We start from the raw sequence: 26679 nt of genomic DNA on the forward strand, positions 1-26679 counted from the left end.
GTAAGCCTAGACCCTCCCTGAAGAGGGAGGGTGGTGTGCTCAGAGATCGGAACATTTCCATGTTGGGAGAGGGTAGGTGGGGCATGAAAAGAGGACACAGGAAGGCAAGAACCTGGGAGTGAGGAGTGCTCGGAGATGAGCCTGAGAGCTAGAAGGAGCTGCCAAAGATGAGTCACAGGAACACATCTGATCAAAACAGAGATAGAGGGTAAAGGCACCAGGCTCAGGGGCTGAGGGGAGCATTGGGTGATGGAGGGTAAAGGTTCCAGGCCACGAGTGCAGCCATGGCCTCAAATGAGGAACCCAAGTGAATCTCAGATTCCTGGTGTCTCCCAGAACTGTGTGAATTGATGAACGGCTGTCATCTGAAGGTGCTGATTTTGGGATCATTTTTCATGTTCATATAAAAAAGGAATACATGCTCATCAACTGCTACCCCGGAAAAAGATATTTTACAAGTCTTTACTGAGGTCACCACGCTTGACTGGTAACTTCCAGAAGCATAGAACATTATATATTTTATACATTATACCTGACATATTGTATATATATTTGTACCTTAGGCTCAGTCATGATCCTCTTGGAGATTTAGGCTTTTGCCTTGGCCACTTCCTTTCTGTGTTCACTCGGCTGGGCAAGGCATCGAGCTTTTTATGTCTATTTTCCTTCATTCTGTAGAGTATTTTTCAGTTATATGCCAGTAATCACTGTCTGCTGTTGTACTGCCTATTTCTGCACATTTTATTCAATACTGGGTCTCATGGATGTATCCCTAATTTCCTTTAGTCTTCCATAAAGTGTCTGTTATTTTCTACTTCTTAACTTGTTGGGAGACCTCGTCTCTTTTTTCTCCTAACTTGATAGGTTTTAGGAACATTCCTGTACATCAGAATGCAAAGCTCTCTATTGAGTTTTTCAGGTTTTATTTTCCCTTAGATTTCATTTGTTTATTTAAAAGTCAGAGTTGCAGAGAGAGAGAGAGAGAGAGAGAGAGAGAGAGAGAGATCTTTTATTCCTTGATTTACTTCCCAGATGACTGAAACTTCCAGGGCCTGACTAGGTGAGAGCCAGGAAACGTATTCCACCTGTCTTCCTCATAGGATGTCAGGGGCTTGAGGCATCAGTACTGCCCTTCCCAGGCCACCAGCAGGGAAGCTGGAAGTGGAGCAGCTGCAACAAGAATCAGCATTCATTTTGGAGTCTTTATGGAAATACTGCTAGTTCCTTCCTGCCTGTTTGTACTAATGACTGGGGTATAATAAATAATATTAAAGCTTGTAGCAGTAGGGGCTGGGCTAGTACACAGGCTGGGTTCATAATCAGGGGATCATAAAATGAGACCAATTGATCAACGGTGGCAACTCTAACAGTCTAAATACCATTTATTTTTCTCTACATGGGTTACTCAATTCGACGGAAAAGCCCTTTCGGCTCCTGTTTGGAGGAAGGACAGTCTTTCTGTAAGAACTCTGGGAACGGGGGAGCAAAAGAGCATTAAGAATTTCCCCGGCCAGAGTGCGACAGAACCTCATCAATCTTGCCCTCGACTTTGGACACTCCTGGTTCCATTCTAGAGATCAATCCAAGGTGCGGGTAGCAAGGAGCATGCTTCCATGCCTAGACAAGTCCGTCTGCAAGCTTAATCTCCTTTTTCCACGACGTCACACCCGAGTCTGGCGTCCCTGCATTGCTGCACTGCCCCTGATGCCTGCCATGGCCCCCCTTCAGCAGAGCCTGGGCCCCCGACAGCCTTTCTGTCCTATCTGTCCTCCTCCAGCCAACATTACCTTCATGTTTCTTATCCACCTTGTGTTTTTTTGATCCGGTTCCATAGGCACATGTATTTTCCCTCCTAACTCCCACCCTCTCCCTCTGCTTTTCCCATATTAGTATAATGTTTGTATCTAATTACTCATGTCAGGAAAAATCTTCATTTTACTATATTTAGTCATAATAGTAGTTGTAACAACCAGAAATAATCTATAAACATTGTCTGTTTACACTGGGAAATCTTTTCAATAAATGATAAAACATACAACTGCAGTTATAAAGCAAGACAAAGAAGTCATTTTGCTGATGTGTTCATGTTCTTTCGAGAAAAATCTTCAGCCACTTTGTCAGAAATGTGAAGCATGGTTCTGAAAGATACTTGTGTGGATAAATACTCAGTAAATACTGAGCCCAAGTCACAGGAATCATTCAAAGCAAGCTACAAATGTGTCCAAAAAAAGAGATGAAACTGAATTGTCCTCATGGCACCTGACTCTGAGGTTTTTAATTTTTCTCATTTTAAAATTTGCATTAATAATAAAATGGATGGCATTGCTTCATGTTATTTTGAAGTTTAAAAAGGGACATCTGAGGCCTTACACTTGGCCTAGCGGCTAAAGTCCTTGCCTGGAAGATGTTGGGATCCCATATGAGCGCCAGTTCTAATCCCGGCAGCTCCGCTTCCCATCCAGCTCCCTGCTTGTGGCCTGGGAAAGCAGTCGAGGACAGCCCGAAGCTTTGGGACCCTGCACCTGTGTGAGAAATTCGGAAAGAAGCTCTGGGCTCCTGGCTTCAGACCAGCCGTTGCGGTCACTTGGGGAGTGAATCATCAGACGGAAGATCTTCCTCTGTCTCTCTCTCCTCTCTCCATATATCTGACTTTGCGATAAAAATAAATATTTTTAAAAAGGGGGGGCAAGAAGCTGATAAATGTGTCCACTCAGCTTATGCTTAAATAACAACACTCATTTATTGCATAGGATTTTTTTCTCCACGCACAAGAATTCTAGTGAGTCCTATCAATAATGTTTTAATTTAATCTAATTATTTTTTAGCGTGGTTTGCGTAGTTGAGAGGGATGCATGCCTCAGTAGTCTCTGATTCGGGTACGGAGGTGTGTAGGTGTGGAGGAGGGTAAGGGGGACAAGTGTTTCATTTTCTTTTTTCTTCTCCTGTGTCCACACGATGGGCAGGGAAGGAGGTTAATCCTTGCTGTCAAACTAGCAATGATTTTCAAACCACTGCCTCTGAGCAGGAAGCACGCCCCCACATGCAGTTGCACTTCTCCCTTTCAGTTGACAGTATCTCTCAAATAATTCTGCCGGCTCTGTGGGCAGCCACAGAAGCGAAGCAGGGATGTTTGACAGAGCACAGAGCCTCTATGGAAGCTCAAACAGCAGGGAGAGACTGGCAAGTCTGGGAGAGAAGCAACTCCAGTGCAATTGAAATGAGTCTGACACCGTCATTTCTTCTAACCCGCACCTGGCAGCCACAGAGCTGCGAATTCTAAGCAGAGGCAACAGGAACATACACAGGTCACAGCAGAATTTACTTACGGGGGAGATGATGAGCACACATTCAGGCATGAGTGGCATGAGGCCCCCACCTCTAGAGAAATACCCATCATGAGTGAAGCAGAGAGAGAGAGAGAGAGAGAGAGAGAGAGAGAGAGAGAGAAGGATCAAGTTGAATATCACCCACAACCGTGGTCGGGGCAAAAAGAGAGACCCCCTGACATGCTCAATCCTTTTCATGAGGTGGGAGGTAGTTTCTTAATTGAATAAATATACAACGAGGAATCTTAGCTGGCATGAAGCAATCTGGGATTTTCATGGTACTCCCACGTGGGGTTTAACTTTCTCTCTCTCTCTCTCTCTCTCTCTCTCTCTCTCTATATATATATATATATATATATATATTTCCTTTGTCTACTCTTTTTTTAAGATTTATTTTATTGTTATTAGAAAGTCAGATATACAAAGAGAAGACAGAGAGGAAGATCTTCGGTCTGTTGATTCACTTCCTAAGCAGCTGCAACAGCTGGAGTTACACCAATTCCGAAGCCAGGAGCTTCTTCCGGGTCTCCCAAGTGGGTGCAGGGTCCCAAGGCTTTGGGGCTGTCCTTGACTGCTTTCCCAGGCCACAAGCAGGGAGCTGGATAGGAAGTGGGGTGTCCAGGATTAGAATCAGCACCCATATGGGATCCCGGTATATGCAAGGCGAGGACTTTAGCCAGTAGATTACTGTGCTAGGCCCAGCTTCTACATTTTTATCATGACATCTCTTCCTTCCTGGTCTCCAGGGAGACATTGGTGCATCCTGGGACGTTGAATGTTTTAAATACTGGTAGATATAGGGACTACATCACATTTTAGTGCTGTAAGGGGGTCCAACTCACCTACATTTAAGTCCATTTATGTTCACACTATACTGGATGCCAGAGAGTAGAAGAGTTGACAAGTTAAAAGGTGAAACAGCATTTTGATGTCCAGCTCCACTGACTCTTTGCCCTAGCTTTAGCTAACTCAATTAACCTTGGTAGGTCTAAGTTTCCTCAGCTGCGGCAAAGGTCAAGATCATGGAAGATGGATTTCTGCTTTCATAAGTGGTTTGACCTCTTGATATTCAGATATGAGAGCCCCCAAATCCACTCTAGACTCACTGTGAAGCTCTCAGAAAAACTGGACCTTACATGCCCAGTTTAGGGGTGGCTTAGCCATTGCCTCTCACATGTGCAGCCCAAATCACGGTGCTGGTTCTAGTCTTGACTCTCCCAAAGGTTTCTGAGAATGTACAGTCAAATGATGCTCCTAGTTCCCAGGTATGCATGTTGGTGTGGAGCGGGTACCCAGAGGCTCAGCCTCATAAACATGAGTGGCCAGAGGCAGAAACACAGGCAGCGGAAAGTTGTGAAGGAGCTCACTGGCAGGTACCTCATTCTTACAGCCATGCAGAGGCGTGGGGTTTTAGAAGGATCTCACTGGAGGTGATATGGAAGCTGAACAGAAGCAGGAGATACCGGAGGCCACCAGGCAGGCAGTTTGGAGAGATGGCACAGAGACCATACTGAAAGGCAGCGGTTGGAGGTGCAGAGAGCTCAAAGGCTCTGTGACAGTCTTCAGAGGAAAATTGTATGTGTGTGGCCTGTTTCTTCTCCATTGGATGAAATAGTAGTGTCCCATCCATCAACCCATCCTTCGAGATGGCAGTGGCTATGGCCTTGGGTCAGGATTTGCCAATCTCCCCATGGACTGTGAGCTTCTAGGGGGTCAGACAAAAGAGCACTTGCTGAGCTGTGGGTTCAATCAATGCAGGTGCATGAAGGACAGAATGAACTCAAAACTTGTTGATTCTTTCCTCCTAGTTAGTTACGTTCAAGCAGGAAAAAATCCTCTCCTAGTAAAGCCTACTGACTTGTACATTACCAAATGACTGCTGGCCCAGGTAATCTATCCAAAAAATACTCACAAAGTCCCTCTTCATGGGCCCTCAACTGTTCTTTTTTTTTTTAATTTTTCATGATACAGTTTTATAAGCACAGGCATTTCCCCTTACAGCCCTCTTCCATCATCCCCTCAATGTTTTACCCCATAATATTACAATACTATTGTACCTCATCAAGAGTCACAACTCCATCATTCTGCACTACACGTGCATTGTGACACTGTAGGTACAGGAAGTGGTGGATAAGGTAGAAACTCCAACATCCTCTGATTATTCAAGAGTAGAGATGCGTACTGAAGCATATCTTCACGTCTTGGTGTGCTGGTCTCTGAGCAGACACTTCAACGTTGTACCCAAAAGCTTTCACTGTATCTTAGCTATTTTTTCTTTTTAAGATTTATTTTATTTTCATTACAAAGTCAGATATACTGAGAGGAGGAGAGACAGAGAGGAAGTGGAGCTGCCGGGACCAGAACCAGCGGCCACATGGGATCAAGGCGAGGACCCTAGCCACTAGGCCATGCCGCCGAGCCCAAAGCTTTCACTGTAAATGGAAGGTTTTCTGCTTAGCACAAATTCCAAATCTGACCTTATTTCTACATCAAGAAGTGAAAAAGGACAGAAGAATGAGCAGAAAAAGAAAGTTGTTGGGAAATTATTCATCTTTCGTGGCGAGAGTAAAATGGAGAAAATGAGGAACAGTAACAGAAAGACTTTTATTGCAGAATATGATGTCTGGGATGGTTGTGGGTCAAGCCATTAATGGTGATCACCAGGATTTCATATAAAAGTGGCAGTTTGAGTCTTGACTGCTACAGTTCCAATCCAGCTCACTGCTAATGTGCCCGGGCAGGCCACCAGCTGGTGAAGATTCAAATGCTTGGACCTGGGCCCGGTGCAGTAGTCTAGTGGCTAAAGTCCTTGCCTTGCATGTGCCGGTCCATATCCCAGCTGCTCCATTTCCCTTCCAGCTCCCTGCTTGTGGTCTGGGAAAGCAGTCAAGGACAGCTAAAAGCCTTGGGGCCCTGCATCCACATGGGAGACCCAGAAGCTCTTGTCTCCTGGCTTTGGATTGGTTCAGCTCAGGCTGTTGTTGTGGCCTCTTAGAGAGTGAACCAGTAGATGGAACATCTTTTTCTTTGTATCTCCTTCTCTGTAAATCTGACTTTCTATGAAAAATAAATAAATAAATAAAAATGCCTGGACCACTGACACCCGCATGAGAGACCTTTGCTTCTGCCTAGACAAGGCCCAGATGATGGGCCATTTTAACAGCAACACAGTAGATCTCTGTTTCTCTCTTCCTCTCTCTTTCTCTCTCTCCTGGTCTTTCTCCTACACTTTCTGTTACTATGCCTTTCAAGTAATTAAATCTGAAACAAAATAATAGGATGTCTGCCTGGAAAAAGTCTTTTTATGCCCCTTCTCAAAGGCCACCTTTCCCAGAAAGCTTTTCTTACTGTTTCAGACATATGTGGGTCATCTCTTCTTCATTCCGCCTTCAGATGGAATCTATGGCCTAGTGACCTGTGGTCTCCTGGCAATACACACAGGGACACACAGTTCAACAACTGTGAAGCACACGTGGACATGAAGCATTCCTCTGGGAAGACACCTTCTCCCTATGTTACCAAGTCTCTAAGACAGTGCCTCTGTCCGCCACACCCCAGGTGACAGAACTGCAAACTGCCTTGTCTTTCCTAAGGAATCTCAGCTTCCAAATATCTTCCTTCAACCTGAAAGTTTAAATCTTTTCCTCTGTTTGGGGGAAAAAAATATGACAACAGCTTTCCCTGAATCAATTTGCAGTTGGAAAAATTCCTAGAACAGTGATAAAGAGCAAAGAATTCCAAATTTGCCAAATGAAGTTCTGTCCAAGGAGAGCCTTGGGAGCATGACTTTGCATCAAACTGATGGCTCTCCTCTTGTCCTGAATTCAACCTGGGGATTCTGTTCAGGGTAGATGCCAATGAGTTTCTTAACTCCACCCTGGTCTTTCAACCAAGACTGTTGCAAATGAGCCACGTGGCGGAGAAAGAACTCATGTGTGGCCATTTGCTTCCTCCTGGGGAAGACAGAACAGACTGCATGCAAGAGTCGCTATTGTAAGGCCTGTATGTTGCTCAGTGGGTTGAGTCATCATCTGAGATAGCCAGATGCTATATGGATGCTGGTGAAAGTCCTGGATGCTTCATTTCTGGCTCACCTAGGCATGTACCTAGGAAAGAGATGGAGGATGAGCCAAGTGACTGAGTCCCTGACACCCTATGGGAGACCCCGATGAAGTCGCTGGTCCTGCCTTTGTTCCAGTTTGTCGCTGAGCATTTCAGCCATTTAGAGAGTGAACCATCACAAAGAAAATGGAAATGCTACCTTTTCCCCATTTTCTCTGTAGCACTGCCTTTCACATAAATGAATAAATCTTCAGAGAGTGTGAACAACCCTCTTGATTTCCACTAGGACTGCCCTACACATCCGTACTCACAGATTCTATTAGACATTTGTATGCACAGTAGACTCTTACTTCCATGTGAGAATGCTGGGTTGAGTATTACCTCAGTAACTTTAATGAAAAACCTCTACAGTTAATTCTGTCCTCTCTTTTGTTCGATTTTCTACCGCTAGGTGTTCCTGACGTCCTATAGCATGTTCAGAGGAATCCTCTTCACTGTAGTGCATCAAAGTCAAGCTCTGAATATTCTTAGCCCTTGATACCACAATCTCACCTCCCCTATGACTCACTGGTAATTAGGTCAATGCTTTAATATCATCAGTATAGTGGGAATAAGCTGCGAGAATAGCAACTCCCAATTCCTCAAAGCAGCCTTTCAAGTCTGAATAGAAAGACAGGGGGTAAAGAATAATACAGCCTAAGACATGGCAAGAAATTCAGAGATTATCACTCTTCTCCCTCATCCATTACTGGGATAAGTATGGCTTCTCCAACCAATAGCCATATGATTGTTATCAGAAAATCTCCCATGACAGGAAATTCTCTTTCACTCAAGGGATGTTATTCTACTGTTACAAGTCCTGAACTGGGAGCAGATGCATCCTCGCAGGTGCTCACATCTGGGTGATGCGACCCACGCGTTTTTTTCTGGGTTGTATTTTCGTGAGTGTCTCCATTCCTTGTAACCTTGAGCCAGTAGCACGTACTACTTATTTCACTGTTCTCCATGGTCCTTGACAGCGAGAAGGTGGATGAATAATTACCTAGAGAGGTAATGGAAGAATGAATGAAGGAGCGGCCATCTGGTTCGTATCTCTGATACAGGGAGCTGGCTACAGAGAGCCTGAACTCTGACTCATTGCATCCCTGATGACGGTGTCCTATGAAAGGGCTCACAAGAGTTAAGTGGGGTGGAGCCTGAACAGAGTGAGGCTTAGATTAGTCTAGCTTAAATATCCACCTGCTCAGGGTCGCCTGATGCGCTGGGACTCACAAGAGTGAAAAACAAGACAAAACCGAATCAGGCACAACGTTGCCTTGTTTCTTGCAGTTATGAAGGGTTTCAGAAAATGCAACTTCTGGGACATTTGGCAGCCAGTTGCAATGCTAGCACCCCACATGAACATCAGTTTGAGTCCCAGACGCTGCATTTCCCTCCAGCTCCCTGTGAGTGTACAAAGCAAAGCAGTGTTAAGAGGACTCATACATGTGGGAACCGTCCATCCACATGGGAGATCTGAATGAAGTTCTGGGCTCTTGATTTCAACGTGGCCTAGCAACAGCCATTACAGCAATCTCTCTTTCTCTCTCTCCTTCTTTTTCCCCCTCTCTCTTTCTCTCCTCTCTCTCTTCCCTCACTCTGTCACTCTACTTTTCAAATAAGTAAAATAAATCTAATAAAAGAGAAGAGAATTCAATGCTTGTGCATCAAACAGAGCTTTCAGAGGCTCAGGGTTGTGAGAAAATATGAGGTCATCTAAAATTCATGGAAATGGTTTGCTATTTAAAAAAACATATGCAAATTTCACAATATTTTTGTATCAACATGCACGTATATCAAATTATGTTTTTCTCTGTGGAGAACATGGCTGAAATCCTTACACAGATATAGAACAGTATTTAATATGTATAATTATAATTATATATACATAGGTATCCCCATTGTGCACCATCAATACGTATGACCCGATGTGTACAAATGCTCTTGTGAAACCATATACCAAAGATGCACTGAATGAAACCCAACATCCTAGGGCTTTATGTGCATTGTGCTGTAGTCCAATCACATTGTAAGAGAGCAGTCTGGATAAGCAGGGAGGTTAAGAGACCGATGGTTTTGGTCCCCGTTGTGTCATGAATCAGCTGTATGGTCCACATTAGCTTGCTTGAATGCTCCGTGTCATGGTATGCTCGACCTGTACTCACAACCTCGAGGGCCATCATGGGGAAAACACAGTGGTACCGTAAGTTTAACCTTAACCATGGAACGTTACGCTGGCAAACAGGACGTCTGCTACATCACAATGCCTCACTTCACTCTTGCAGGCTTTTTCAAGGCCACTTGGCCTGGCCATGAGCATCTGAGTATCTTAGCCTTTCTCTCATTTTTTTTTTCCTCCCTGCCACCCCTGGCTTGCTTTTAGAGTAGACGAGAACTATCACATAGAATCGACCATGGATATTACTGTACTTCCGGTCTGATCCAACCCAGAGGTTCCTCTGTTTGGGTCTTTATTTTACAATCACACATCATGCTTCATTTCTGAGGTTGTACAAATGTTGCAAACTAAGATGAAGCAAACAGAAACAAAAACAGAGCACAAAGATGACATACAGTTTTCTCCAAGTCTAAAAAGGGGATCCATGTGTTGGTTTTATGGCCCAGCGGGTTAAACCTCAGCTTTTCTCCCCTGCTTCTCATTGTTTGAATGTCCACTGGAGTCCTACTTTCTCAGATTCCAATCTGACAATGTACTTAGGTAGCAGAAGCTGGCTCAGGTAATTGGAACCCTGTCATCCATGTGGAAAACCTGGGTGGAGTTCCTGATTCCTTACTGGGGCTTGACCCAGTCCTGTCTCAGATTTTGTGGTCCCATAGGAGAGTGAAATAGTGGCTGGAAAGATGTCTTTTTCTCTCCATCTCTCCGTCATTGTGTGTCACCTTGTCTTTCAAATATATTTATTATCTTTAAAATAAATACCTAAGCAAAATGCTCCATTGGCTTTGCATCTCTTAGGTTTTTTTTTTCTTATAGTGGCTTAGCAGTATCCATTGAGATTGTACAATAAGGGTATCCTTACTTTTATCCTCCGTGCCTCATCAAGCAATGGTCTCTCTAGCAGCATCTTATTTCGTGGTGTCCTTGACCGTGGACTATGTCTCAAATCTCCACTTTCGCAGTGTGGAGCCAACTAGGACAGGAGGAGCAGCCGTGCTTTCTAACTGTTGTCCTACACAGTGGCCCTCAGCACTCCCTCTAAGAACAGAGCTCTGCTGCTGTCTCATGCCTACTCCTCACGCTCCATTTTGCCCACATTCTTTCCAAATTCTGAGTTACCTTTTTCATAGACTGATAATGGACAGTTTAATCCCTAGGACCTAGGCTCTATTAGAGAGTCCAAAATGAGAAATTGAGTTCTTCAAACACTGTGAAACTGAGCATATCACTACCCAGAAGTTTAAATAATAATGAATTGTATCCTTGGAAAAATGATTGAGTCTATTTATTTAGCAGAAGGGAATAAATGCCCCGAATTTATTTTATTTGTGAATTTCACATCAAGTGGGCATTATTATAAAGGGAAAGGAAACGATAAAAATTTTATAAAACAATGGTATTACAGTTTGTCAGATACAATTTCTCAAAGTTTCCTGTTTGGAATTGCAGTGGCAAATTGTCATACATAATTTACGTATGTTTTTAATATATTTATATATGTGTATCTATCTATCTACCTATGTATATATAATCTCCAAAGTAATCTAATCTTCATTGTTACGAGTCTCCTATGCCATGTCTCAAGATGTAGACAACTGACATTTATTCACACAGCTTGCATTTCTGCTAGGTGTTTTAACAGCCCTTATTAATGAAACCTGAAGCAAAGATCTGAATGGCAAGTGTCCTGCTAAAATTTAGATATGCGTATGATCTTCTCCCCTATGCTTAGTGGATTCCAACACAAGATAAGCAATAATTGTCACAACACAGCGGAGGCAAATTAAGTCAATGCATTTGAGAATTCAGTGGGGAATTGACAGTGGCCTTGAAACCAACTGCAACTCAGGATAACCAAGGTTTGGGTTGGAAGTCTGAAAATGAGCTACTCAGGTGGGACCTACATGAACCTGAACTGATGCTGAATGCTGGAGGGGTTGCGATGATCCCTCTAGCTCAAGCGGACACTCCCATGAGGCTCCCAGAAAGCGGCACTCACCATTCTTGCAGAGTAGAACAGCCAGGAAGTCCTGAGAAGAATAATTAATGAAGAGCAAGAGGCTGGGTACCCAACCGGTCATGAAGCTCAGTGCAATGTTCTCCTTGGATGGCGTTGCACCTGCGTAAATAGCTGAAGATGACAGACTGAGGTCCTTGGTTACAGGATAGGGTTCTTGAAATGTGTAAGTAACTGATGTCCCAGCCTCAAAAACAGCAGAAACCTCTGCAAAATAGAAGAGAAAAGAAAAAACACCCTTATTAGATCTTAATGTTTGCTAGGCACCAGGTACTATGGAAGGTATTTTAGTGGGTCCCTCAGTATGCTTCCCCCAATGTTTTTGAAAAGGCAAGATGCCTTCTTTGTGTCTATAAATGAAAAAAACCAGAGTATTACAGAGGTTGAACAAGGTTGCACAGCCCTTAGAGGAGCCCAGCCTTTCCTTTTAATATTTTAGTTCAGTTCACACACAATTGGCAAGATGGTTACCACATGCCAGACAAGTATGTCCAGCAGCAAAGATGCAATGCCCCTGCTCCCAGCATAATGGAAGATGGGATCTGCTGACATCACGTTCCTTGCAAATTTGTGATGCTCATAGTTCAGTTTTCCTGATGTCTCTGGAACATAGTGAATGGATCCTAAGTCACTGAGTGGGGCAGTAGTTCATTCTCTATGGGTTTTAATAAAGGGCAAGGACCCATAGAAATAACAAAGAATTAGTAGAGAGCATGGAAATAAATACTGGATTCAGTTCCTGGATTCAATTTCTTCTTAGATGTCTATGTGTTGATATTCAGTAAGCACAGCTAATAAAGGTTTGGATAGTAGCTTTGCTAGGAGAAACAGTCTCCAAGGCATAGCAGTACACTGAGACACTCAGCTCCCCATCACGGAGAAACGAGACTTCTATACATTGATAAGATTCATGAAACTGTAATATATCTGACCATCTTTACAGAGCTCTCCCACGCCAACTACCAGTATTTTGATTTGGTGCAGCATGAATCCCTGCTGTGCCTCAAGTTGATTGTGTGGGCCCGAGAAAGCTAAGATCCTCTGGTGAGTGGGAGTCATGACATCCGCCTCTGTAGCTACCTGTGAATCAACAAGGCGCTGTATGATGTCAGAGGATTGTCAGTGCGTCGTGAACTGAGATCCCTCTTGTTGGAAGTGAACATGACCTAAGCTCATCCAAGCAGCCTTCAGCCAATGCCAGAATCTAGACCACACAGCCACCTGAATCCTGGCATGTTGATTCTCCTCTGATGAAGGCTGCCCTAGACCCTACTTTACATACTGTCTCCGCGATATCAGCGTGTGAGCGGAAGGCTTCTCCACAGAGCAACACTGCTTGCATGTGGCAGTTAACCTTGCCCATAAAAATAAACAGAAATCGGGGATTTCAGGATGTAATGTCCCTTGTCCCTGAATGACATGTAGAATGTACTCAATTTCCTGTGATAGTCTCTGTTTGAATTGGTGGCATCTAGCAAGCAATCAAACCTGGCTTTGGCTTCCCAGTTCTATTGCAGATTTGACCCGCTTTGTGAAAACTGTGTAAAGGTTAGTAATAGTCCTGGCAAAAAAAAATTAACATTGCATATTTATGCCTATTGCCTGGCTGACTGGGAATACTATTTCTATTTTACTAAAGATTCAGAGAAAACGATCTGCATTTTGCGTGTGTGTTTTAACAGTGGTATTTTTGAATGTAAATATGTGGCTTGGGCAATGTGACAGCAAGGGTTGTGGTCAAGCATCAGCTTGATTCCAGCATTTTCCTTCAGTGGATTTTGTTACGGACTTATTGCATTTTGAACTATCACCTCCTACATATCAGAATAGACTCTGATGTGCTGCGTGTGCTTAAACATATGTCAAGCTCAAGTTCAGAGAATTCTCTTCTGAACAATAGTATCCTGTCTATAAAATACTTTTTGGTATACTTAGGATCTAAATTAACATGCAAAACATGGTGAGAAATGCCAAACCACACTCCATCCTCCTCCTCCATAAGCCCAGTTCTAGTAATTGACAATGCTTTGATACTCTCTATTTGTGCACAAAACTGAATTCAGTCATTCATCTACTCCATGGTTCTTTCAACTTCTTCTGTTGTTAGTTTAAATTTTCTGATGAAATTCATTGAGTGATCTGAACAGCCACAACCAGTGGGGCAAATGAAAGAAGAGCTTTAAGTTGCCTACCAGTGAATTCTACTCTACCCCAGGCCATGATACTCACACTAGCATCAATATTTGAGAGCTTATTGGTGGTGAGAAATAAATAAATTGGGTTCTGTGGTAGTAAGACAGGCACTGAACTAAAGGGCCCCAATGAAGGTGAAGAAAGCAGAATGAGTCAGCCTTAACTCTCTTCGATGTGGTTATGTTTACACTAAAGGAACTCCAAAGGCAGAGAACCTATGCCTTCTCCCTTCTGTCTCAGAGCTCCACTGAGAATCACGAAGGTACAGGTCTTTTTATCCCTGCTCTCTTCTTTCACCCAGACAGGGATGGAAATGCCCACTGCTTACCTTTCAGAAACATGGACACGATGGGCAACTGGGAGAAGTTCCCACAGTCTCCCTGCCTCTGGAATCTGAAACTCTACATCCTTTGCTTTGTCTCTTCTTCAAATGTCATTGTTCTTTATTGAAATACTGTTTAAGGCCATACCCTAAGCCACCACTTTGGGTAACTTTCCAATCATATAACATCCACTGCACATCTAAATACACTCAACATGTTTCTTTTTCCTCTGGTTAATCTGTTATTACAGGATTTTTGCCCCAACAACAAATCTGCAAGTTTGCAGATAAAAAAAGAGATGAATTGTCCCTTCTATAATCCATTCAGAAGTCAGCCTACACTTTGGTATCTGAGGAGAAATGATAGTAGTTTGCAGAGTGTGAATACCTGAGGTCCAGGGCAGCCTGGGACAAACCTGAAGTAGGAGCAGCCATGATTGACCCCTGAAGCGTGGACTCTGAGGATGACCAGAAATTAGTGTGGTCCAAGGAGAAAACCAGATTGGCTCAAGGGGAAACCTGTTCTGTCCATCTCAGCTCTTCTAGGCCACACTCAGCCTTTGTACATGCAGCATGAATGGAGGGGAGGTCAATCATAGCATGATGGAAGGATTAAAGGGTAAAATCTAACACCACAGAGCACACAGGTCTTCCCATCAATGATAGCTGGCCTCAATCACTGTTGTGAAAATTAGATTTCAAATGAGGGCAGTTATAAAGCTCAGTCTTGGATAACGAGTAGGCTAGCGGTTTATGTGAGATTAATGAATATGCAATTAACTTACAAGAAAATTAATAAAATGATTAGAAATTTGACTATGGATCGACTATTTCATAGTATTAAAATATATCAATACACTTTTATTGTTACATAATTGCTCGATGATGATCGTGAGGAGATGCGTTTATAATGAATCCATTTCTTTGAGCAATACACGGTGTGATATTTATAGATTAAGTGACATTATATATGGAGATTGCTTCAACATCACAAAGGATAAGGACAGGAGGTGACTACATGATCACAACTTGGTAATTATGGAAACTAAGTGATGCAAGCATGGCGGTGCTTAGCCACCACCCTCAGTTGCCATAGATATTTAAAGGTTCCACAGGAAGAAGTAAGAAAAAGACTTGCGTGTTCGGCTAGAACGCAAATATTACTAAAACTTTTAAAGGTTAACTTTTGTATGTGAAAAAGAAGAGGTACAGAGGGGAGACAGAGAATCCACTAGTTCACGGCCCAAATGGCTACATCTGCAGGTGCAGGGCTAAACTGAAATCAGGGACCAGGTACTTCATCTGGCTTCTGCTGTTTAAGGTGCATTAGCAGGGAACTGGATAGGAAGCAGAGCAGCCAGGACTCAAACTGCCACCCATACTGGAAGCTGGAATGACAGGAAGCAGTTTAATTTGTCTGTCCCACAGAGCTAGCCCCCAACATTAAGTGATCTTTAAGGTGATTTTGGCAATAGTTTAAGATAATCGAAGTGTACATGTCGCTTTTCATAGAAATTGTTTGGAACAACCTGATGGTTTTTTGTCACACCATGACACGATATCCATCATGTCCAAGCCCCAAGGAAGAACCACAGAGACTCTATGCTCATGACTGACCATATTAATTTCAAGTCACCACTCCAGGAGGCAGTTGACACTGCTAAATCACTTCCTATAAAAGCCCATCTTGTGTACTCTGAGATTCCTGAATATAGGATGAGTCATTTCCTAAGAGCTGTCAGAAAGTAGAAACAGTTTGCAAATCAGGAAATAGGAGGCATGCTAAAAAAATAAGGCTACACAAAATATGTTTAACTTATGGATCAAAAACTAAAAAAAATAAAGCAAGATGGGAAGCTACATAGAGAATGTTCCAACACGTAATAGAGATGGACAGAGGGGCACCACCAGCAGCCAAAATAGACGTGAGAGTAAATTTATAGCCAGGTCATTGGTGAAAACAGTTGACGACCATCCCTGGAGAAGGGTAGAGAGAGTCTAAACAGAAGCCTTTTTGACAGAAGTCATGAAATTAATAGTGCTTATAGACCTCAGCAACTGGGCCTAGCAATGTGAGCTTCACATTCGCTATACTTCACATGTGCCGGTGCTCTAAGGGAGGCATTCCAAATTCTGGAAGTTATTCAAGGAACACGCTGTGAAAACCCAGTAGGTCCTGCTCATCTGAGTGCATGATTCCCAACAAAGACAAAGGCAAATGTTTTCAAATAATTGGAGAAAGAGTCTGATGAAACAATGGAATTTATGACAGAGTTTTTCAAACAAAACACTGCACGCTTTTCATTTGTCTTTGGATTCCAATTGGACTGAAAAAAGCATGATTTGGTAGAAGTATCTAGAAAATGGGTTTTAATGAATGAATAAGAGATATTCACAAGTGCTATAGTTGAGTGCAAATCAAGTCGTATCATGACTAAAACATTTTTTTTAAATAGATCTTGAAATGTTGTTTACATTCTTCACTAGGTAAATCTTATCCTTCTAATCATAAGCTTTAGAACTACTGAAAAATCTTAGTCATCCTGTTTTGTCCTGTTTGGGAATCATTGAGTGTATATAAGGACACTTCAAAACGTTCATGAAAAAAAGAAGGACGAGATAAGCTTACCTTGATGCAAGCAATGTTTTAAATCTATGCGCTGACTTTTCATAATGTGACTTCCCCATGGACTACCTGAAGTACCTACCTACACTGGGTAATGAGATTCTAAAGGATTCTTGGGTCCCTTGAGTTTTTCTGGAGAATTCGTATCAGTAGAATCACTTCTTATGCAAGAAGGATATCCATCAAGACAAAAGCGAGCAATGTAATGAATTCACAAAACCAACAAAAAGTGTGGAAGGAGCACCAGGGCAAAAAGTGTGACTTGTGTACCAGTCTCAGACTTCTGGGGAATGAAACGGGAACCCAGAGTTTAAGGCCTGGTAGTTAACATGCCTTTGTCCAATATTACAAAGTCTAAGTTAGCACCTGGTTCTTTTCTTGATCCAAGTTTCCTGATAATGTAAATGCAGGGAGTGATGGCTCCATTGCTTGAGCCTGGGCAGGTCCCACCCGTGTGGGACACATGCGCATGTGTGACGGCCATGTTGAGCTCCTGGCTCCTGCCGATGGCCACAGCCTTGGGCACGTGAGCAGTGAATCAGCACATGATGGTTATTCTCCCACTCTCCTTGGCAAGTAAATGAAGAACTTAAAATTCAGAATCACTTCAATATGTCTTGGGTGACATCTGGAGAACAGGGAGATTTTGCCGGATATTGGTGTTGTTCTGAGTAACATACCTATGTTCTCTTTCTTGCAGAAAAAGAACCAAAATTAGGAGGATGAAGCATTTCTAAGATTCATCCAGGGTCAGATTCTATGATCCTTTGAGGATATTGTAGACTGAGGAGCAGAACAGGAACCAGCACTGTGTCTGTCACTTACAATACCACAAACTTGAGAGTCCACCACTTCCATTCCTTGGGTGGCTTCACGACCGTCAACGGTGTGCTGTACTGTAATTGTACAGCCAGTTCAACTGCATGAGGATGAAGAGATGGGGTTTAAACCAAGGGAGACTGAATGAGAGTATATGATGAGGGCTTTCCGGGGCTGTGGAGATCAGGTGGCCTGACCACAGCCCAAATGGGTTAAAATGTTGCACAAGAGCCTGATACCAGCACTGTGGAGCAGTACATGAACGCTCTGCCAGCAGTGCTGTGTCCCATATGGAGAGCTGATTTAAGTCCCATTGGCACCTTTTGTTTCTGATCCAGTTCCCTGCTAATAGGCCTTTGGAGGCAGCAAGAGATGGTCAAACTACTTGAACCCCTGTTACTCCCATGGTTGACCCACGTAGCATTCCAGGCTCCTTAAATTTGGTCTGGTACAGACTCTACCTTTGGGGTCATTTAGCCGGCCAGCCAGTAAGTTGTACACTGCTTTATTTCTCTGCTTTTGCCCCCTCTCTCTGTAACTACATCTGGCATACCTTTTTTGCAAAAAGGTCCTTCATACGGTGAGTTGGTGCAGTCACACAGGTAGCCATTGTGTTTCTCCACACACCTGCCCCCATTGTGACAGATGCTCCCATAGCTGCTACAGTGGCCAGGGCAGCCGGGCCTGACTCCAGAAGTGGTCTTAGCTCTCTCTTCAAGATTCAGTTTCTGCCCATTCCAGTGTAAGGAACGGATACATCCTAGGAAGCCCTTCTGTCTTGATGATGTTCCTCCTAAGAGCAAGAAAATAGACAATTAAGTTTCAGTATTTAGGAGCTATTGCTTTTAGATTTACCATCCATTTTAGCAACACGACATATGGCTCTATCGACAAGTTGTGTTGAATTTTTCCACTAAAGCTTTGCTGAGATTTAGAAAACCAAAGTGCCTGGGAAAACGCATGTGGCTCTAGGTACCTCTGCCCCTAAAAGGGAGAGAGCCTATGGTTTCCTTGGAATCTGGCACTTCACAAGTCTTGCCGTGAAAATTCATTGTGAGACTTAGATATACTGTACAGAAGTGTAGTTCCAATCTCTCCCTCTGCTTGCCTCACTCGTAGCCTTTCCCACCCCGTCTAGGTCTGTGTCTTTGTGCTCTCCCTTCTCTCTGCACCTAAATGCTTCTCTCGGCACCCAGAGCCGTATTCTTGGTAGAGTGCCCCTCACCTTCCCCTGAACCCTTGCAATGCCATTCTACATTTAGCTCCCACTTTTCCCTTCCAATCACCACTTTGCAGTCAGAATGGGTACCATGCCCAAAGTCTGTTTCTCTTACACTGTTTTGATGCCCTTCAGGTGGTAAGCACCATTCCAGAACCAACTGAAATTTCTAGCATAACTGAAATGATACATGCCACCACCCGTTTCACAGCGACTTCCTCCTTGCACAGTCTCCACTGTGAATTCAGTGTTCCATGCAAGCTGAATCACTTCTAGCTGCCCAGCATCAAAGGTTCTCAATATAAAGCATGCATCTTCACAAGTCTTGGATTTTTTTTTTTAAAGATTTATTCAGTTTATTACGAAGTCAGATATACAGAGAGGAGGAGAGACAGAGAGGAAGATCTTCCGTCCGATGATTCACTCCCCAAGTGAGCTGCAACGGGCCGGTGCGTGCCGATCCGAAGCCGGGAACCTGGAACCTCTTCCAGGTCTCCCACGCGGGTGCAGGGTCCCAATGCATTGGGCCGTCCTCAACTGCTTTCCCAGGCCACAAGCAGGGAGCTGGATGGGAAGTGGAGCTGCCGGGATTAGAACCGGCGCCCATATGGGATCCCGGTGCGTTCAAGGCGAGGACTTTTAGCCGCTAGGCCATGCTGCTGGGCCCAAGTCTTGGATTTAACTGGCATGCCGTTGTCCACAATGTGTGTGCTTCAATGCTCTCTTTATTTTTTTTTTTTCATTTTTAAAAAAATATTTTATGATACAGTTTCACAGGCTCTGGTATTTTCCTTACCTCCTCTCCAAATTCTCTCCTTCACATTTCAGGCTTGGGCTTTTGTGTTAGACTTCTACCACAGTCTCCACAGCCCCAGCTCCTGCCTCACCACCCTCCACCTCCTGTGATCCTGTCTGTGCCTGCACTACCTTTCTTCCATTTCTGGTTTGAGCAGTTCCCAGGATTAGGGAGACGCCAGGTGTCTTAAATCATTGGGTTGTTGGTGATGCTGATCTTGCCACAACATGCTGGCTGTTAGGTCTGAGGGCCACTCTGACCTATTTTGGGTAGGACCCATAGTTTGCCAAAGTTTCTACTATTTTCCCTGTGTGCTCCAGGTAATGCACTGAGCTGGAAGGGAGTTTGCTCCCAGCTTAGCACATGTGCAGGTCATTCCTTCGGTCCCACAGCCTGTACAAAATGGCACCTGACATGGCATTGATGGAGCTCTGTATCTCTTGGCCATTAGGTCTTGGGGCTACCTGGACCTGTTTTGGGGGGAACCTGTAGGACGCCATATCGGTACCTCTTTGGTATGGGACAGTGCCACACACTGAGCCAGAAATGGGTTAGCTCCAGGCTTAGCGCATGTGCAGTTTACTGCTGTCCTCACAGTCCCAACACCTTTGCTTCCCTACACAGTAATGGTACCCAATGTGGCACTGGTTGGGGGTCGGGGCTGTGAGGTCCACCCTGTTCCTGTACCACCTGCTTGGAGCTGACTCTTCTCTCTGCTGTTGGTTGAATCAAACAAATCAGCAGGACGAGCAGTTCTTTTCCTACATTCCCCTCCTGAGCTTCTTGTGAATTCCTCTTCCCACCTGGCTGCCGTGGGAGTTCTTGCTGCTCTCAGAGTTCAGACTGCCGCTCACTGACTGCCACTGGGGTATCTGATCATTGCAACGCCACTCTGTTGTCTCCACTGCTTCCCTGACCCATCAATCTCCATGTGCCCCTCTCCATGGGCCTGTGCACGCCTCTATCCTGAAATCTGCCCTCTCTGCTTCACCCTGGCTAATGATTCTCCGTCTGTTTAAATGCATCTTTACTCTTGATTCTTGTACCGCAATATCCTCATTACTCCATCCCTGGAATCAAAAACACACACATGCATCCATCCACACTCAGTTTATATTTCATTTATATTTATGCCGCCTGGTATTTGATCTATTAATTTTTCTGCTTAGAAAAATTACTTCTGGAACTCCAGTCAATCTCTCCTAAAAAAAAAAAAATCAGAAGCCTTATGGGCCATGAACCTGACTCCCTGGGTTGGCAAACCCCAACTGCAGCTAGAGCAGGGTCAGCTGCTTTCAGGTGAAGTAGGAACTTTGTCCTCAGTCTATGGCCTTCTGTGATCACTTCATTCGTTCATGTTGCCTCCCTGACCCTTGAGGGCATTTCTTTCTTTCCTTCTTTAAGATGTATTTATTTTTATTTGAAGGGCAGATTTACAGAGAGAAGATGATACAGAGAGCAATATCTTAAGACCGCTAGCTCACTCTCCCAATGGCTGCAATGGTCAGAGCTGAGCCAAGAGCCAGGTGCTTTTCCAGGTCTCCCACATGGGTGCAGGGTACCAAGGTTTTGGACTATCCTCGACTGCTTTCCCATGACACAATCAGGGAGCTGGAAGGGAAGTGGAGCCGCCTGGACATGAATCAATGCCCACATAGGGTCCCAGGTTTGCAAGGTCATAATGTAGTCATTGACCCATTGTTTCAGTTCCTTGAATGTGGTTAATTCTTCTACTATTACTCTAACACACTTTTATTTTTACATGCTTGCACTTTTGTTTGTTGACAGTTATCTAAAATATTCTAGGAGCAAAGAGCATGCAGTAGCATCCTTAAAGATGTTTATAGTCACTTTTCAGAAGTGCAGTCTTTTTTTTTTTGGCAACAGGTACAGTCAATATGCGAAATATTTCAGAATCAAAGCTATGTCATGGTTCTAACTATATCCATATATATGAGAGAGATCAAACATACTATTGAGATTAAATCATTTATATTGGAAAGGCAAAATTACAGGGAAAAGGAGAGATAGAGAGAATAGATCTACCAGCTAGTTTACTCCCCTAAAGGATGGATTGCTGGAATTGAGGTAATTTGAAGATCAGAGCCAAGAGCCAGGAGTCAGGAGCCTCCTTCTGCTCTTCCACGTTGGTGCAGGGTCCCGAGGGCTTGGACAATGCTCTATTGCTTTCCCAGACCATAAACTGGTAACTGGTTAGGAGCAGCCGGGACATATGTGCCCCGTATGGATGAGCCCGGATGTTGAGCCATAACTCCAGCCCCCAAACATACGATTGCATACCAGAAGTTGGATTTTATGGGACAAAGCCTGGAGGAAAGCCAGAACGGGTGAACCTGGAGGCCTGCACACAGTTCTGCATGCCCAGATCCCAGAAGAAACTTTTACATTACTCATTTTCAACCAATAGCAGAACTAAGTGATTATTCACCTTCATTCCTCTCATCTGTTCTTTTGCATAGTTTCTTTGACAATACAATAAACAGAAATTCACTTATCCTCTTGACTTACATATCATTCTTGACAACTTGGACCAGAAGCAACTTTGAATGAGACTCCTAAGCTGGCCACTGGCACCAAATGGGCCCGTTATCATGGTGTTTCCTTGGACTGAGCATGAATCCACCCTTAAAAACATTTCTGTCATCCTTCTAAGCCTGTCCCAGAAAAGCTCCACGTGTCAGTCTGACAAATATTCATTACTTGCAGAGAAGCATCTCAATTCATTGAACCCTCCTTGAGCAAAGCACAACAGCTTCTAAGTCTCTCTCCTGCGTGCCTGCTCGTTAATGCACATTCTCAAAACCAAGACAAAACAAAATTCAAACACAGTGCTAAGAAAATTCCTGAAAGAAGCCTCCAGGATAGCAATTCAAACATTGCCCTGGGACACCTGCATCTCCTATTACAGTACTTGGATTTGAATGCCAGACCAATTTCCAATTACAACTTCCTGCTAATACATACCCTGGGAGGGGGCTGCAGTGAGTAATGGCTCAAAAAGTTAGTTCCATCATCTTTGTGAGAGACCCAGGCAAACTTTCCAGCTCCTGACTTTGTCCTGGATAAGACTCAACTGTTGAGACCATTGTGGAAGTAAAGTGACTGGTTTCCTGTCTGCCCTTTAAATAAATCAAATAAATCAACTTTTCAAGGTTAAAAAACTGAATTGCATCTCTTAATTTAGTACTACTTTCTTCTTTCAGCCACTCTTTCTTCTCTGTTTACGCCCATTTCTGTGTCTTTCTCCCCCTCCACCTTGGCTCCCCTCCTGCCTTCTTGGTTTTCTTTTCTTCCCTCCCTCCTTCTTTCTTTTCTCTTTCTTCCTTTCTCTTTTCCTCACTCCCTCCATCCTTTCACCCTTCCTTTTTTCCTTCCCTCCTTCCTTCCTCCTTTTTCTTCCTTTAATGTACAATGGGGTAGTTTGTTAAACTATGTTTGCCTGAAGTCAACAGCCAACCGGGTGCATTCATTATCCACATCAAATGCTAAGGGGGCAGTAGGTTGGACATACACTGTGACCAAAACAAAGGCACATAGCATCAGTCATCCTCCAGTACAGACCACCAGTTCTGCCCAGAACTGATACCCCTCAGAACTGTACCACAGGCTCATTCAAAGGGATCAACAGATGAAATAAAACTCTAGTTATGCCTTGCTGGAATTCTCCCTTACTTGTAGCTTCAGCTGACCCAGAATGATGGACTCAACCCAGAAGCCTGTTACATGCTACGAGCCACAGGAAGGACAGAGTCGGTAGCACGCAAGGGTCAAGCCAGTCTCACGTTTCAGACATTGACACTTCCTTGGCATTTTAGCGCATTTACACAATAATCACTCTGGGACTCTGTCTTGTTGGAGCCTCCTTTGCAGAAGGGGATGGCAGGAAGTTGATGATGAACATGTCATCAAGTGTGTGAGGCAATGCTGCTGTCAAAAATCTAATCAACTAGAACTCAAAGTACAAAAAGCATTGGCAATAGTCTCCCAATGAGATGCAAAGAGTTTTTACTCAATTATTTTCCAGTGTGACAGATGATTTTAAAAAAAATGGTCTGTTGCACATTAAACAGTTTATATTCAACCCAACAGCTTCTTTATCCAAACTTCTCCTTCTTATTAAACTGTATATAAAAATTTTTGCTTTCAGATATTCTCAGATCATAACATCTTACATGCTTCCTCTTCCGCGAATGAGTTACATAAAATCCATACGTGAGTTTATTTTCTATTGGCCTGAGACCCATGGTTTTACGTGTTCTGCAGATTTTAATACATAGTGGCAATATCAATTCAAATCATTGTTTTAATTAAAGAATTTAGGACCGTGCTGTAAGAATATTAATGGTACAATTGATGGTGTCTCAGTCAAGTTTAGTAATAAGATCTATAACGACAGTCAATTGTGATGCCATATCTATTTCCAATTCAGGACCCTGATAATGTACCTGGGAAAGTAACTGAACAAGACGTATGTGCTTGGGCTCCTATCACCCCTGTGAGAGACCAGCATGGTTTTGGGGTTACTGACTGGAGTCTGGAACTGTCCTGGTTTTGCAGAAATTTGGGGGGTGGACCAGAGCACAGAAGATCTCTCTCTCTCTCTCTCTTCCCCTCTCTCTCTGCCTTCCAAATTACTAAACATACACGTCTTTCAAAAATTGCAAAGCTATATCCTTGATGTGTTATGCCAATAGGAAAAATATCCAAGCAATCACCCATTATCATCTCCATGGAGACCACTGTATGATGAAATGAGCTTCAACTGGAGTGGAAGCGGTTGTAATAAACATTTCAAAAGCTGCTTAAGCTTTAGGGGACAGTAGAGAATACTAAAAGGGACTATGGGGATGGATTAAAGGCATCCAACTCTCAACTTCTCAAGGCAGAGGCGCGATTTTGCTGAGTGGGTGATTCTGTTGCTGATGACATAAGTGGAAGGAGCCATGGTCTCTCCAACCGTGTGGAGCGATAAGGATCTGATTTCTCAGAGCAGCGAGCTGAAGGATGCAAGACACAGGAGGAAGCAAGTGGTTGTTCATCATTCATCCTTGTGGAAACAGCGCTCACAGAGTGGCTCTTGCACGTGTAGTTCATTACACAGCAACCAAGCACTTATTACACAGCTGATGTGAACTTGAAAATGGGGGGTGTGCCTCTGTCTATCCACCATTCTTTGTCTCTTTTAATTAAATTAAAAAGAACTACTTTTGAGGAAGAGGAATTGCCCATTGAGCATGACGGCATTTTACAAGTGGTGATGGAACTAGGCAGTGCAGAAATGGGTAAGGCAGTAGATGCATAGATAAATAAACACAGTTAAATCCACGTAAATTGATGCACTGTAACTCATTGACATTAGTGGCATTTACATGAAGGCGCTATGGATCTCAGCTTCAAGTTTTATAGGCAAGAGGACACTCTAATGGCTATAGCATCTCCGACTTAAAAGCTCTGTCACGTGTTGAAATCACAAAAAGCCCTTTGTCCCCACCTTGAAGAGATCCTCTCGATGAGCTCTGTGAGATGCTCATGAGAAACACGTCTTTAAAAGAATTAAATTCTAGTTGCCATGGGATCTTTGTGGTCCCCTCAAAGGATATCTGGGAAATTATCTGGACTGAGGTCAACAAGTTGTTTCCCTCTCTCTCTCTTTCTCTCATGCTTACCAAAACAAATACATTATGAGAAAGGAAAAATAGTGTCAATTTTCATAGAGCGAAGGGTCAAGCGCTGCGGAAGGAACACTTCTTTCGAACCCCTGCTTTCTTTGAGTCTCTCTCTTTCTCCCTCTGAATCCACCTATCCATACTCCTCAACCATCATGGTGCTGACTTGCTAGCAGTTCACTGACCACTTATGGAATGAGAGAGAACTCAGGGTCACTTAGATCCTTGCAGTTTCATGGCCAGCAGTGGCTGCCAGCTGATGAACATGGTGCCACGGGCTGACTTCCAGTCTCCTGGAGGGAGTGGGAAGCAGAAAGTTGAATACTTGGTGACCATGTATAGTGTTGCTAAGTCTACAACCTATCAAGCAGCTTTCCTGACTTCAAAACAGAAGCTCTTGCTTCAGCCATATTACAATCACTAAAACCCCTCTGAGATGGCTTAAGCCCTTCCTCTCTCTTTCATTAGTCAGGAATCACTGGCAAAGGAGGCCCTCTGACTTGAGTCCTGTATTTCCTGCAGCAGAAAGTCAGTTCCCAAGAGCAGCTATTGATTATGTTGATAAAAATGCAAACATAATAACAGCTCCTGAACATCTGAAGATAGCGTCCAGAAAGACACTAGAAGAGCCTGAGACCACATGACACTGGTGGATGGTAAGTATAATCTTTTTATAGCTGGTGATCCATGAAAAGATCTGCAGAATTATATCTGTGACTCCAAGAGCATTATGACATACTACAATCATTCCCCAGGCCTAACATAAAGGAGCATTTTTCTTGCACCCACAGTGTGGTCTTGAATGGTCACTCACACAACGGATGCCTTAAGATGTCTCCTACCTACAAGCAACTGGCTGTTGAGCTGCAGTCTGAGATGGCCCTGCTCCGTGGTCTCTCTGGTGCTCCTGGGGAGGTTGTCCACCTGCAGTGAGGTCTCCTTGAGGTTCCTCTCAGCCCGGACGTGGTGCCACTGGTTGTCATTCAGAGGAGACGGAGACTGGACGATGAGCTCCACTGGGCCATTTCCGACATCCACGGCAAAGGTGACCTCAGAAGGAGCTGAAGGGAAGAGGAAGAGGGTTGAAGGGAGTGACTAGCGCGCAGAGGGAAGGATGGTTAAGTCCACATCACGAAGGAGAGTGCTTCTTGCAAAACCTCGCCAGGATTGGAGTCACCCCTGGCAGTGGCCAACATCAAATATTAAGGGTGTGTGAGTATGTGTGTGCATGCGATTGATTTTTAGTTTTCAAATTTTTTTCAAGATTTATTTATTTTTATTGGAAAGGCGGATATGCAGACAGGAAGATCTTCCGTCCAATGGTTCACTCCCCAAGCAGCTGCAACCGCTGGAGCTGAGCCAATTCAAAGCCAGGAGCCTCTTCAGGGTCTCCC

The 26679-nt window shown here is 43.8% G+C and overlaps 1 protein-coding gene across 1 annotated transcript in view; it reads right to left on the minus strand.

Annotated features, from left to right (window-relative positions):
• LOC101527740 (contactin-associated protein-like 5) overlaps positions 1 to 26679 on the minus strand; it is a 308863-nt gene that overhangs the window by 42689 nt on the left and 239495 nt on the right. The window contains exons 15-17 of the mRNA XM_058657017.1: positions 26128 to 26346; positions 18137 to 18376; positions 11606 to 11830 (exon numbers count right to left, since the gene is read on the minus strand). Of these exons, the coding sequence (XP_058513000.1) occupies positions 11606 to 11830; positions 18137 to 18376; positions 26128 to 26346 (684 nt within the window). The remainder of the gene's footprint in view (positions 1 to 11605; positions 11831 to 18136; positions 18377 to 26127; positions 26347 to 26679) is intronic.

Source organism: Ochotona princeps, chromosome 29, assembly GCF_030435755.1.
Source record: "Ochotona princeps isolate mOchPri1 chromosome 29, mOchPri1.hap1, whole genome shotgun sequence".
In the NCBI taxonomy this organism is placed as follows: Eukaryota; Metazoa; Chordata; class Mammalia; order Lagomorpha; family Ochotonidae; genus Ochotona; species Ochotona princeps.